The sequence below is a fragment of the Corythoichthys intestinalis genome, chromosome 4 (genome assembly GCF_030265065.1).
Source record: "Corythoichthys intestinalis isolate RoL2023-P3 chromosome 4, ASM3026506v1, whole genome shotgun sequence".
NCBI lineage: Eukaryota > Metazoa > Chordata > Actinopteri > Syngnathiformes > Syngnathidae > Corythoichthys > Corythoichthys intestinalis.
In genome coordinates, this window is record NC_080398.1 from 31461684 (window position 1) to 31477671 (window position 15988).

Consider the following 15988-nt stretch of genomic DNA (forward strand, 5'->3'; position numbering starts at 1 on the left):
AGCCTCCCTCTCTGTGAACCAGCAACACACACTTAGCCACTTAGCTTAACTTACTTTGCTGACTTCTCCAGCACTTTTGAATAGGTTTGCCACCCGTCCTTTGAAATAATGAATCGTTTCGAATTGGGAATTGTGTTCCATATTGAACCAATAGGAATATATATAAATAGATACACTTCTATGCATGTTGGGGATGTCCCTTTTTTTTCGTCGCCTGTACGGCTTTAGTCCCTTATTTCAATTTCTGAAATATGGCAACCTTACTTTTGAAATAGGTCTCAAATTACCGCGGCATTTCTTTCAGTAAAAGACGATAAAAGTAAAGTGGACGAGGTAAACTGACCAGGGTTTGGTGCTCCGATCCAGCCCCCTTTCTCTTGGTAGCACGCTTCGTTTTCAAATGTTTTATCAGGTTCAAGGTTTTGAAACTGGCCGATTTAACTCCACCTTTCAAAACTTTCGGGCCGCAAATCTTGCATGCTGCCATTGTACTCAACAGAGATTATAAAATGAAATACATCCAGACCGCCGAGATTTTCCTGTCGTAGTTTTGTTTTTCCTACATATGAAAAAGATGCCCCGGCATTGGTTAAGAGCGCCTATTGGCCTGCTCTCATTGGTCTGGAGCAGGCCAGTAGGGATAGCTGCTTGGCATGCAAAGTGATCACGTGTCATCACACAACAGAGAGTGTAGTGAGCATCAGGAGAAAAAAAGGCTGTTGTCAAATGTTACAATACTAGACCGGTAAATGGTATCGACGCCCTTTTCGTTGGTACTCGCCGATACCGATACCACCATTTTGGGCCAGTATTGGGACATCGATATTGGTGCATCTTTAAAAAAAGAAAAAAATACACCAAAATCATTGAATTCCAATTAGAAAAATCGACAGAAACAAAGCATCACCTGTCCAAAGAGCACGAGTGCGCTCAAGAAGAGAAACCATATTTTCTACCATTAATTTAAAACAATCATATCTCCAGTTTTCCCTTGTCTATCGGTGCTAAATCAAAATTGGGAGAGAGGTTGAGATCCCCGTGAATTGTGGTAAAACGACTCGTTGAAATGCATTTTTCTCAAAAAGTCGCTCAAGAAAATCTAACATACAGTGCCTTGCAAAAGTATTCGGCCCCCTTGAATCTTGCAACCTTTTGCCACATTTCAGGCTTCAAACATAAAGATATGAAATTTAATTTTTTTGTCAAGAATCAACAAGTGGGACACAATCGTGAAGTGGAACAACATTTATTGGATAATTTAAACTTTTCTAACAAATAAAAAACTGAAAAGTGGGGCGTGCAATATTATTCGGCCCCTTTACTTTCAGTGCAGCAAACTCACTCCAGAAGTTCAGTGAGGATCTCTGAATGATCCAATGTTGTCCTAAATGACCGATGATGATAAATAGAATCCACCTGTGTGTAATCAAGTCTCCGTTTAAATGCACCTGCTGTGTGATAGTCTCAGGGTTCTGTTTAAAGTGCAGAGAGCATTATGAAACCAAGGAACACACCAGGCAGGTCCGAGATACTGTTGTGGAGAAGTTTAAAGCCGGATTTGGATACAAAAAGATTTCCCAAGCTTTAAACATCTCAAGGAGCACTGTGCAAGCCATCATATTGAAATGGAAGGAGCATCAGACCACTGCAAATCTACCAAGACCCGGCCGTCCTTCCAAACTTTCTTCTCAAACAAGGAGAAAACTGATCAGAGATGCAGCCAAGAGGCCCATGATCACTCTGGATGAACTGCAGAGATCTACAGCTGAGGTGGGAGAGTCTGTCCATAGGACAACAATCAGTCGTACACTGCACAAATCTGGCCTTTATGGAAGAGTGGCATGAAGAAAGCCATTTCTCAAAGATATCCATAAAAAGTCTCGTTTCAAGTTTGCCACAAGCCACCTGGGAGACACACCAAACATGTGGAAGAAGGTGCTCTGGTCAGATGAAACCAAAATTGAACTTTTTGGCCACAATGCAAAACGATATGTTTGGCGTAAAAGCAACACAGCTCATCACCCTGAACACACCATCCCCACTGTCAAACATGGTGGTGGCAGCATCATGGTTTGGGCCTGCTTTTCTTCAGCAGGGACAGGGAAGATGGTTAAAATTGACGGGAAGATGGATGCAGCTAAATACAGGAACATTCTGGAAGAAAACCTGTTGGTATCTGCACACGACCTGAGACTGGGACGGAGATTTATCTTCCAACAGGACAATGATCCAAAACATAAAGCCAAATCTACAATGGAATGGTTCAAAAATAAACGTATCCAGGTGTTAGAATGGCCAAGTCAGTCCAGACCTGAATCCAATCGAGAATCTGTGGAAAGAGCTGAAGACTGCTGTTCACAAACACTCTCCATCCAACCTCACTGAGCTCGAGCTGTTTTGCAAGGAAGAATGGGCAAGAATGTCAGTCTCTCGATGTGCAAAACTGATAGAAACATACCCCAAGCGACTTGCAGCTGTAATTGGAGCAAAAGGTGGCGCTACAAAGTATTAACGCAAGGGGGCCGAATAATATTGCACGCCCCACTTTTCAGTTTTTTATTTGTTAAAAAAGTTTAAATTATCCAATAAATTTTGTTCCACTTCACGATTGTGTCCCACTTGTTGTTGATTCTTGACAAAAAATTAAAATTTTATATCTTTATGTTTGAAGCCTGAAATGTGGCGCAAGGTTCAAGGGGGCCGAATACTTTTGCAAGGCACTGTATTACTAACCCACCTCAGCTGGAGTTGAAAATATTGGGACACCCACAGGAAGTGGACTGTGAAAATGAAGCTTTTTGAGCATAAGTATTGGGACACTGTGACCTAAATTAATGATGAACATATGCCATTTAAAGAAAATTATTCAAAAAATATATTGGGAGACCTATATGAAGAATAAATGAAATTACGATATTGGACAAAATATTGGATAGATGAAGGAATGGAATTTTCTTCAAATGATTTGGAAATCGACAGGAAATTAAGAATATTTGCTGAAGAATGTGTCAAAAATATGTAAAATATCGAGTTTTTGGACCTGAATTTTGGGACAGATGAAAAGATGTAGTAATGCAGCTGAATTTTTGGACAAAAGTTCAAAAATTGGGACACTATCAGAAGTGAAGACCTATTGAATATTGACAAGAATGCAATAAATGCCAGTGAGTTAAGACAAAAGTATCGGGACACCTACTAAAAGTGAAACATGAATAACGAGAGCCCTGCGTGGACACAGTTTGATTGTTTTGTAATGGGTAGACACGCCGCAAAGTGGGACGCCTATAGCTTACTAATGAATCGGCACGTTTGCCACAAGTCATTTTCTAATTGCAGTCAGTCGCACGTGTGCTCGTTATCAGCACTGATTTGAAAGAATTCATTCACACTGCACACCCCCATCGCTCCCTCATTCTTTTATCACTTCATGCGGTCGCCCCCGTTTTTGCTTCTGTCTTTTGCTCCCACCCGCTGCCACCACCACCACCATCATCACCATCATCTGAGCATCCGCCTTCCCCGCGTGGAGGCTTGCTCTTGACTGCCTTTCTGATTCGGGAACAGCAGTTCTCAGACCCCCGCTGCTCTCCCGTTGCACACCGCACCTCCTCCCTGCACAGCGAGAGCAAAGAGGGGAGGAGGAGGCGGTTGGGGCACGGGGGCGTTTATCCTTCCTGGTGCCCAGAGAGAAATACGAGCAGAGTGTAATAATAGGAAGTGTGCCAGGAGAAGGACTCAATGCGAGTACGTAGAGTTGGAAGCTAAGCTGTACCTAAGAATCCTGCTTTAATCCGAAAGGGGAAACCTCCTGTGACTTATCTGGCATGGCTTCTTGAGACTTTTTTGTTGGGGTATTCATGAGATGTGCCTAGGAAGTTGTATGTTTCTAAGTAAAACTAGCTTCCGCTGCTTGATTTTGCATACATTGTGACAGAAATTGAACAAAATCTCGTGCAAAGGTTTGCCTGAAAAGGCAGCTTTAAACTGAAATGGCTGCCTTTCTGTGTATTTTTAGGAATGACTTCTTGAGACTTTATTTGTGGGGCTGCTCATGATGTTAATGTCTACCAAGTTTCATGTTGCTGAGAGAAACTGGCTTCAGGGGCTGAATTTTTAATACATATCTGGAAGGTTTGACTAGGCCAGTGCTTCTCAATTATTTTTCTGTTACGCCCCCCTCCCCACGAAGACGTAAAAATTTCGTGCCCCCCCCCCCCAAACTCTCTGCCGCCACTGTAAATAGTACCATTTGTCTCAAATTAATATATGTACACTAGGGCTGCAGCTATCAATTATTTTAGTAGTCGATTAATCGATGAACTAGTTAGTTCGAGGTATCGGATAAGGAACATAAAAAATTAAAATACCTTAACTGAGCCTCAAAAGGCATAAAAATAAAATATGAATCTAGGTACAACAAAAGAACAATTGGCTTACTTACACAGTAAAAGTCCGCTAGCTTAAATGCTATAAAATACTATTTTTTAAATTTATTTATACAATGCTCTAAACAAATGGTTCAGACACATATTCCCACAAAAATTGGCTAAATATACCTTTAAACTAAATTACGAATGCATTAAAAAACATTAGCTCAAGCAAAAACTCAGCTTATGTTGGTCTTATCAGGGAGCAGATGGATTCAGCCATGTGAATGAGGCAGACTAGAGGGCAGTGTATCCACCCAATTCAATAAAACTAAAAGCAAACACTTTCAAAACCAACCATTACAACGCCACTTTAATTAAATGAATACTCGAAGCAGTAAAATTAGAATATTTTTTTCTAATCGAATACTGGAGTTAATTAATCGTTGCAGCACTAATGTACACCTCTTCATAATATTATCCTTTTATATTGAAGGAAAAAAGTAATATAAATCAACTCAGAATAAAGTAGACCTTTTATTAACACTGTTTTGCCTGTAACAGAAAAGAGTTAAGACTCATCAATTTGCCTGAATAAAAGTCACATCTAAACTGTAAAAATACACTCAACGTACATTTTTTTGACCATTTGATACTGAAGGAAAAAAAAATAAAATAAAATAAAAAAATACTCAGATAGCAGACCGACATTGATTTTCCATCAAAATCATCGGTATGGTTAACTCATGTGCTGCTAAATATGTTCTATTTTTAATTGTTTCAGTGTCCCAAAGACGTATTTATACGTCTTTTAGTTTTTTTTTTTTTTTTTCCAAAAAAGACATCTCTGGGTCTTGACTCAATTTAGCTCCAAAGCACAAAGCTGTAAATCCATTTTAAGCAATAAAACTGGCCACTGGAGGGCAGTAGCGCATTTGGTAAGACCCGCAACCCGATTCAATGGAAACAAACGGCCCGGCGCTGGTGGAAGACGACCGAATGGATGCCAGGCAGCGGACGACCGAGCAGAACAACCGGTAGGACGCCCGGGATTTTGACTGGATTTCGACTGATTTTGCAAGGCCCACAGAAAATTTTGTTCTATTGCTATATAAAACATGGAACCCACCAAAAGAAAGATTAGATTCTGTTCTTTCAGCAGGAAAAAAAGTCAGTTCATATCTAAAGATGTCCCGTCACGTCATTTTCAAAGTATTGGAATTGGCAAAAAAATATCGGACATGCCTTTTTTTATTATATATATATATTTTATTTAAATCGTTTTCTAATTGTATTTAACGTTACAGACAAACTGTCTTACACTCATCCGGGGTAGTTTGGGCTTAAAGTATGGCTATCAAATTTATTGCGTTAACGGTGGTAATTTTTAAAAATTAATCACGTTAAATAACTAACGCATGCGCTGCACGACTTACTCACGCATTGTCGCGTTCAATCTATAAAGGCGCCGTTTTACCTGTGTATATATATATATATATATATATATATATATATAGAGCTAAAAGGCGGCGTATAATGAGTCGAGAGAATTTTGATAGCCTTTGGAGCCTTTTTTATTTGGTTAAAGCCTTACAATCCCTCTCACAACAATTTAAAATATCGTGGGAGGTAATGTGGGGAAGAAAGGTAGTAATTGATCATTTTCTTAACACCCTAATTTCTTTCCCAACGCAGAGAAGATATATCAATTGGTGCCCCTACGCACAGTCATGGTTGCACTTTCCATCATGCATTTGGGCAGAACAGTTAAATGGCTGCAGTATTATTCACTGAAAACGCAACAAATACACTAGATGGCAATATTTAGTCACAATATACAAAGTCACAAGTCTTTCTATCCGTGGATCCCTCTCACAGAAAGAATGTTAATAATGTAAATGCCATCTTGAGGATTTATTGTCATAATAAACAAATACAGTACTTATGTACTGTATGTTGAATGTATATATTCGTCCGAGTTTTATTCATTTTTTTCTGAATGCATTGCCAAAATGTATATGATCGGGAAAAATTATCGGGAATGATTAGAATTGAATTGGGAGCAAAAAAAAAAAAGCAATCGGATCGGGAAATATCGGGATCGGCAGATACTCAAACTAAAACGATCGGGATTGGATCGGGAGCAAAAAAACATGATCGGAACAACCCTACTCATATTTTTTCCCATTCTTTAGAAATCAGCATTAGAAAGTAGCTTAGTTTGAGCAATTTTCCAATTTCTGATGAAAAAACATAAATTCAGCTTTTTGTGAAAGCATACATTTCAAACATAACTTTAACTTTAACACAGCTATTTTTTGCTTTAGTTACATCCCAAACATTTGAATGTTTTCCTTTTACAAAATAACATAAACAACAAGACAAATAGAGCTTTTGATAGCAAAGTAACAATTTATTTACACATAACTAACTGAGAGATGACGCTGTTGTGGCCGCGACAGCCAGGTAAACTTTTCCCTCATCGCCTCCTGTCTCATAAAGATTGATTTTTTTTTTTTTTTTTTTTTTTTTTTTTTTTTTGTCTCTGCGGGGTCTGCTCAACGAGCAGCACGGACTCAACGGCATCGTCCGCTGCACTGGTGGTCCCGGTCGTTCTGCTCGGTCGTCCAGCGCCCGGGTGTTTTGTAGGTTGTTCTCCATTCGGTCGTCTTCCACTGGCGGCCCGGCCGTTCGTTGCCGTTAAATCGGGTTGCGGGTCTTAACCAAATGTGCTACTGCCCTCCAGTGGCCAGTTTTATTGCTTTAAAATGGACTTTCAGCTTTGTGCTTTGGAGCTAAATTGAATCAAAACCCAGATATCTCTTGTAAAAGACGTATAAATATGTCTTTGGAACACTGAACCAATTAAAAATAGAACGTATTGAAACATTTTTGGGAGCAAATGAGTTAAAAGCAAACAACGGACAGTTATCATTCATTTTACGTAAATATATCAAGCTAGAGATGGGCCAATTTTTTCCATTCATTTCATTTTATTCACAACGTTTCAAAATGCATGCACCGTGTGAAAAATATATTACCTTGAATCCTCGACCAAATCACTCTGGAGACACTCCGGCCTGATTGTATGCGGTAAAACTTTTCTTATTTCCACCTTGTGTGTGTTTGAGTTAATCACAGTGAATAGTGAAAGCCACCTCAACGCGCTATGGGTCGGAGCCTTATGGAAAGGCGTGGCACAAAGTCTGTGGGAGTTGTCTTGTCAACTGATGGTTGAGTCTATGTGTCAAACTAGCTTATGAGGGCTGAATTGAAATATTCGTGGGAAGCCCTACCACACCAATTTGGAAAAGCATGGACGAAACTGCTCACTTCGAAACAAAGTGCTGCTTTATTTTGTATTTTCGTGCATCACTTCTTGAGTTTTCCATGCGTCTGCTCATGATAGACATGTCTACCAAGTTTCATGTTTCTGAACAAAACTGGCGTCAGGGGCCGAATTTTTAAAACATCCAGAAATTTGTCCAAAAATGGCAGACTTCCAGAACAGCTTTTCAAGACTCTTTTTGTGTCTCTATTTATACAGATTTAACAAATTTCATGTTGCTTTGGGAATCTGGCTTCAAGGACTATTTGGACTTGACATATTAGAATTTTTTTTTTTTTTTATGGCGAGTTCTCATATTTGCTGCCTGGGAACTCAAATTATTTTCAGTTCAGTCTTGTCCATCTTTGTAGGATATGTAAACTGGTGCTGTTGCCATGAATTTTCAGGCATGGCTTCGGGACTTTTTTGGGTTGGCCTGCTCTTGGAGATGCCTCCCAAATTTCATGTTGCTAAGTAAGAGTGGGAACCCCTTGGTACCTCACGATACGATTTGTGATACAAAGCTCACGATAACGATGATCTGACTAATACAACGATTATCGACACATTGGTCAGGAAATCATTCTAGGATATTCTACAAACAACTAATAAACATTAAAACAAGATTCTGCTGTGAATTGGAATGAGTTTATCATTAGTAGACATCCAATCCATTTGAACTGGGAGGGTGGCAGCGAATGAACAAATGTTCATTCGCTGCCATCCCTCCCACTTCAAACGGATTGAACGTCTATGGCCTGTAGTGGCAGCCAATGCCAGGCAATGAGGTCATTTTGGGCCATTTAAGGTCATTTACCTGTTTATTTTTAGCTACTTCCTATTGATTTTGGGGTATTTTATGGGTCTCTGCATGTTTATTTTGAGTTACAGAACAGGAATTGACCTGGGAATAACCTAATTGAAAAGGCAGTGACTCAAACTCTACTGAAATGACATGTAAATGCCCTAAAATGAACAGCAAGTGACCTGTAAATGGCCTGAAAATCGGACAGATTGACTGTGAATGCTCTGGTTTCGAATGAACGTACTTTCCCAGTCTAAATGGATTGGGCGTCGAGCACCATCAATGCAGCCTTAGAGACCTGATTTACGGCCCTGCACCGTAGCCTGACGCGGTCCTATTGATTTTTCGAACCCTAGCGTCACGTCAACGCATTTTACGTGGCGGAAATGGACTTTGATTGGTTTGTTTGACTGGAAACTGTTGTTTCCGGTTCAGCGTGAAATCACCGCCATTGTAAAACATTATTTTTCTAGACGCAAAAATTGACGAAGCCAAAGTCTCGTCAAGACATCATACAGGGTGAGCCCAAAAAAAGTTTACACTGCCATAATACAACTTAAACGCCATGTTTATTCATCTTAGAATTGAATTTAATCACAAATTATACATTATTGTAAAGAACATGTACAGTGCACTCTATTTTTCAATGTGTCCTCCCTTAAGTGTGACAACATCCTCCAGGCGCCTGCGAAACGCTTGACAGGTCTTCTTTATGTAGGATGCTGTCATCTTTTCCCAAGATCTAACAATTGACCTCTCCAAGGCTGCCACAGAAGTTTGTGGCTTCTTACAGGCACTGTCCTCCACAGTTGCCCATATGCTATAATCCAGGGGATTGAGATCTGGACTCTGGGGTGGCCACATATCACTTTGTCAATCAACGTTTTGGTCCGCACAGATCGGGTTTTCCAGACCCAGGTTTTCGTGAGGCTGTTCCAGTATCTTTCAGCTTTTTTAACTTTGTAGACTGCACATCTGGATATTCTCAGATTTGCTGCAATCTCAGTAGGTGTCAGACCGGCACGCAGCAATTCAGGTACAGCTAAAGTTTTCTTCATTTTCAGCAGAAGCACAGGAATTGTAGAGACGAGAGATTACACGATACATCATCACTGACTGAGAGTGCCTCAGTGCTTTTTATGATAACGTTAACATCAAGGCTTCCAACGCAGTTTGGGAAGTTCCATAGACGCCAGAAATCTGCTATGGCTTCCCGCTTGCTGGTTGTAGGACACGGCAAACAAATCGGGCTGGAGGGCTTTGCTGGCCTCGACGCCAGTTTGAAGCTAGCCGCCACCGCTAGCTGGTTTTCACCCGAGGCTAGAAGAACTCTATGCGGCATCAAAAGTTGGACAGACCGCCTCGAAACGGTCTATTGCGTCGCTTGCGCCTCAACATTTTGTATGATCAACATTTATTCAATGTTGATGAGCTGAACGTCCACATTCAAGCGATTAGTCTTTCATTGTTTATTTTTTTTCTCCGTTAAACTAGACAAGTGGAAGCCAAGCCAAGCTCTCCTATTTTAATGCATACATTGCACTACCCTCCCCTCACACCCCCATCATGGTGCTGGGTGATGGCTGCCAGTCGGGAACCTGGCAGCCACAGTAATAGGGTGGTAGGTGGGTCCCACACTTTTTCTATATGGCGTGGCTCCCGGGGTGTGGCCTCGGCTGCCGGCCGCGGGAGTGGGTTGGGGGGTCGGGTCTCCGATCTTGCATCGCCCCGTGGCAGTTCCTGGGCGTTCTCCTGCCTCCGCCTTCCCCTCTCTTCTCTGGCTGGGCATCCGCCCTGCGCTCCGTCGCGGGTCGCTGGCTGGGCGCCGGTGTATCAGCGGGGTGTCTCCTGCACCGGCGGGGGTCCCTGCCTTGCCTGGGGCTTGGTGGGCCGCTGGGGGTCCCGTGGCGTGCCGTGCCGGTTGGGGGGCTGTGGCTCGTGGCCCGGGTGGGCGGGCGGGGGTGGGTGTAGGCATGGGGTTGGTGATGCGTCCCCTCCTGCCATCCCTGAAGGCCGGTTGATGGGCGCGCGGGTGGCCCGGGGGACCACCCTGGGTCCCGGGGGGGGGGCGGTGGCTCCTTTGCTGGACGGTGGGAGGAGAGATGGGCTGCGCATGGCAGTATTATGGTGGAAAATTTTGGTAGCAACTTGTTGGTTCATTTTTTTTTGTGTTTAGACACTGAAACTTTTCAAAACGATATCTCGATTCTTGGCAGGAGCATATCGATAACCTTTTGGGATACAACCATAAGCAGAGTTTATGGGGAGGTCAGGGGGGCCAGGTCCCCCCTGGTGGCCGAAAAGTGTCATTGCATGTAATTGACTTTCCTATATATGTATAAAAGTTGTAAAGCATTCAAGCAAACAACAAAAATGAATGAAATGAACAAAAAAAGATATTTTTATAACGGGTCAAAATTAATTTTCGAATAGATCATGTGACTAGCACCTTAGTCATTTGCTTAGCATATTATTTAAAAAAAAAAAAATAGGGGAGGGCAAATACATTTTTCAAATGATTTTTTTCTTTGTTTGAATTTTTTTTTTTTTTTTTTTTTTGGATTGAAGCAACTTTTTGCAAGATTGAATGATTTAGACAAAAATGGCCCAAAAAACAATAAGGATTGCATACTCACTTAATATTATTAAGTGTTCAAATGCAAATATTTGAGCCCAAAATATTTTTTCACATTCAAAAACTTTTTTCTGTGATTGAAATTTCTTTTTTTTTGATTGAAGTGAGTTTTCGTTTGAAAAAATATATATATATATATATATATATATATATTTTATTTTTTAATTAAATAATAAAGACGCAAATGTCCTAGCCAAAATGTGGGCCAAATGCAAAACATTACTTTAATCAAAAAAGTTGCTTCAATCAAAACAAACAAACAAACAAAAAAATCAAAGAGAAATAGCTTTCAAATGCATTTTTTTTTAGTTTTAAATTTATTTTTGCATTCAAACATTTTTTTTGATCAAATAATGAACACACAAATCTACCTCCATGTGGCTCCGCTCAGGGGATACAATTTTTGACCGGGGTAACTACATTGGCACGACACCGGCGGGCGTACCATATTCAATGGATGACGATCTTGACAAAAAGTATAGCTGTCCTAAGCAGCAGAACAATAGGATAAAAAAAAATGCTCATTTTCAACTTATTATTATAAATATTCTTGTAAGTTAATTTTAGTACTGACACTGCGTTTTGGGGTCATCAACATGTTGTGCCCCCCCCTGCCCCAAAAGTCAAGCTCCGCCTATGGATACAACTTATCACGATAAATTACCATTTCCATATTTTGTCACACCCTTATTGCTAAGTAAAACCATCTTGAGGGACTGAATTTCAAATAGGAACCCACAGTGCGCAACAGAGCCAATTTTGGTCTGCTGGGGTCTTAATAAAAGGAGCAGCGACGAGACAGGTAATGAGAACGGTGGGGAAAGTGAGGCAACGGAAAGAGCAAATGAGCGAGCGAGGAGAGAAAGAGAGAGAGGGAGAGGTAGAGCGCAGCGCACACTGCAGATCCTCGCCCACTGTCGCTTCTCCGCCAGCAGAGGAGACAACAGCGCAGGAGGGAGGATGCCATGGAGGAGCCTCTCTGGAGCCTCCGACAGCAACTCTCCCACTGACCACCTCCTGCTCCATCCTCCTTCTCTATCCTCCCATCACTCTTCTCCAAGCGTGGGTCTTTCAACTGCCTCAAAGTGAACAACGCTCTACTTCTTGCCACCTCTCTTCAGGACTACTATTTCTTCCCTCCGATTTTCCTCGGCTGACCTCTCCGAGCTTAGTGGATTTACTTTTGTTTTTTTCCCCCCTCTCCCGGACCATGGGGTGGCGGCGGAGGGGCGGCCGGCACCTCCCGGTGTCAATGCTGCTTCTGCTGGGCTGCGTTTTCCGCCGGGATCTCGCGCAGACAGATGACAGCGGGAAGTCCGTTTACTTCTGGGAAACAGGTAGAGGCAAACATGATGTGTTGATGTTTTAGTACACAACTTAGACCATCCGGGCGCCAAATCGAGTCAGTCGGTCGGTTTCCCATTGAAAAAAAAAAAATTGTAACTTCAAAGAAAGCAAACCCGGATGGGAAAGATGACCCCGATAGCAACTGGCTGTGATCTGTTTTGCACTGGATTACGCTCCTCTCAGGTGATGCCATTCAGGCAGTATTCCAAAACGGGAAGGGAGGAGGCGGAGGAAGAGTAGGAAAGGGGGAGGGAAGAGGTAGTAGACATTTTTGACAGATTTGACACAGGGTCATGTAATATCGAGTTGCACGGAATGTCATTGCTTAGACTGGCTACGCAGGGATTGTTGTTAATTAATGTGGCTACTAAGGGATGCCATTAATAAACATGGCTACACGGGGATTGTTGTTAGTTGGGCTTTGACGTGCAAGATCATTTGCATTAGGCAAGGTGGCTACATTGGAGGATGTCGCTAGTTAATCTGACTACACACGAAATGTCATTGCTTAACATGGCTACACAGGGATTGGCGTTAATAAGTGTGGCTGCACGCCAATTGTACTTAATTCAACTTTTGCATGGGGAATTGTTTGCCAAAGTTAACATGGCTACAAAAGGAATGCTATTTCATTTTCTGAGCTCATTGGCTGCCATTGATGTCAATAGATTAGGGTGACCAAACGTCCTCTTTTGCCCGGACAAGTCCTACTTTCACGTAGTGTCCTCGTGGTCCGGGCGGGTTTTATAAATTCATAAAAATGTCTGGTTTTTATGATTTTTCACGGGACCAACTTGAAGAGAATTCCTCTGGCCGCTGGGTGGCAGCAGTTGACATGGCTCCTACTAGAATGGGGGGAAGTAGTAGTTCTTCTTGTTTTTGTTGGCAGTTTACCCCTATCATGAGGCATTACCGCCACCTACTGGGTTGACAATTTGGCCACAATGCCTGTTTTTTAAATTTATTTTTATGATAAATACGTATATAATGGCAACTGTTGACTTCTGTCGGAGCTTTGACTGTAAAATCCTGTTTGGTGTCGCATCGGCACGCTGCCGATGATTGTAAACTTTCATAGCAAAGTTTGATTTTTGCCTCAGCTAGCTATCAGTAAGCTAAACCGCGCTAGGCATTATGGGAAACGTAGTTTTGAACTGCTACGTTTGGAAACATGCTGATTGAATAGTTTGTCAGTTTATTTCGGTTTTGTTTGTGTGCAATCTAGAACATTGAATGAGAACATCAATTGAATGGGAATAACAATTTGTCAAGGACAATTGACGTGATAGTAATTTATAAAAATGTTTAGTTGGCACATAGCCTACTGTGTGTGTGCATTGACTGGACTACATTTCTATGGGTCTGCATTTTATATATATTAAGTCATTATTTATTTTTTTCAAACTGCATTTTTCCATCCAGAGTGAGGGGGCACACTTTAAATATATTAAAGTGATATAGGCATTTTTGAGTGAACTTCGAGTAAAATTCAAGTATCTTGAGCCTGGGCTGAGTGTCCTCTTTTTTTAGAAATCAAAATATGGTCACCCTACAATAGATGTCCAACCACTTTGAAGTGGAAGGGCTATCAGAGAATGAGCATTTGTCCGTTAACAGGGCTTCACAGGAAATCTTGTAAAATAACGTTGCTACTTGGGGAATGTACCGTATTGGCCCGAGTATAAGATGGTGTTTTCTGCATTTAAATCAGACTGAAAAAGTGGGGGTTGTTTTATATTCGCGCCCTAGACGTTATACCCATTCACGACGCTAGATGGCACCAGATATCATTGAAGCGGTGTTCTGTCATGAGAGATCTCAGCTACTCTTAAGTTTAACCAGTTTGCATTATTTTATTGCAATGTTTTTCCTTATTCAGATTTGTTTCAAGACTACAGTAATACCCCTTTCCCACTGGCCAAAAAACCCGTGTCAACCCACTAACAATCGGCTTTTGGTGGCAGTGGGAAAGGTGCAGCGACCCACCTCGACCCGTGTCAATCAACCCGCCAAGCGACCCGCGCTAAAATCACCTCGTCTCTGATCATCATGCAGTGTGAAAGCAAAACCCCGGGTCAACAGTCAACACCCTAATCTACGTGGTGATGTAGGCTAGTATGTGATGCGTCATAACAAAAAACAAAAACCATGTGCTCTAGCCCGGATCCACATACGGCAAACAGTCGGTGGAGCAGCGTTAGCAATAGCCATAACAGATGAAACAAAGCCTCTTGTCCTCCTTCTGTGACGTACACGATTCCTTTCAATTTCAAGCCAAAATTCACGTCGTCTACGTTGCCTCGGCACAAGCAGAGTGTTGATCCTTTGCTGCATTTCGACCATTTTGAGGGCAGTAAAAAGCATGAAAACAGAGAACACAAACTGAAAGGAGGCTTCCATGTTGCTTTGCATTGTTTACTTCCTTGAACTGAATGAATTCGGTCGCACTTGTCGAAGCGCATCTTAGCGTGGTGATGTCACGAACCTTACGCGTGGCTGAGGAGGGGTGGGGGGTTAGACGGGTGAAAAAAAAAAAAAAAAAGACATGGCTTTTTTTGTCAATGGGAAAAGTGCCAAATGCCAATTGCTAGTGGGTTGTATCAGCTTGGAAAAAACGTGCATTGACCCACTAGTTTCAGTGGGAAAGTGGAATTAGACTTCACTTTGATGGTTAATGCAGTTATTGCAATTTTGTTGTTTTATCACAATAGATTGGTTTATTTACATTTCAAAAACCAGAAGCCATTCATTTATGAATATGATTGCACTTTAGTTTACATATTTAAATGTTCAGATTAGGGCTGTCAAAATTATCGCGTTAACGGGCGGTAATTAATTTTTTAAATTAATCACATTGAAATATTTGACGCATTTAACACACATGCCCAGCTCAAACAGATTAAAATGACAGCACAGTGTAATGTCCTTTTGTTACATGTGTTTTTGGGTGTTTTGTCGCCCCCTTCTGGCGCTTGGGTGTGACTGATTTTATGTGTTTCAGCACCATGAGAATTGTGTAATTAGTGACATCAACAATGGCCTGCTACTAGTTTATTTTATGATTGAAAATTTTACAAATTTTATTAAAATGAAAACATTAAGTCGGGTTTTAATTATGATTAATTAATTTTTAAGCTGTGATTAACTCGTTTAAAAATTTTAATCGTTTGACAGCCCTAGTTCAAATATTAAGATTTAAATGAGGAAAATAACATGCTTTTTCTCTTAAATATATTGTTATAATCCTTTTTTTCCTGATGTACTGTAATTATTTTCTGTATAAAAATTCATTTGGTGTTCAAAAAGTCTTTTTTTCTAACTTGAGTCTTGAAAAAGAGGGCTCGTCTTATAATCAGGGCAGTCTTATATTTGGGCCAATACGGTAATTGCCTAGCATGGGTACATGGGGTTATAATGGCTAACATGGATGCATATAAATTGGCTTTAGCTGTAGTTCCGAGACTTTTAAATGATTAGCAATGCATTTGATAATTGATTAGCCATTG

At 41.2% G+C, this 15988-nt stretch overlaps 1 protein-coding gene across 1 annotated transcript in view; it reads left to right on the forward strand.

Moving 5' to 3' along the window:
• The first annotated feature begins 11867 nt into the window (after positions 1-11867).
• The window catches only part of thsd7ab (thrombospondin, type I, domain containing 7Ab), a 303730-nt gene continuing 299609 nt past the window's right edge, over positions 11868-15988 (forward strand). The window contains exon 1 of the mRNA XM_057834514.1: positions 11868-12472. Within this exon, the coding sequence (XP_057690497.1) occupies positions 11941-12472 (532 nt within the window). The 5' untranslated portion in view covers positions 11868-11940. The remainder of the gene's footprint in view (positions 12473-15988) is intronic.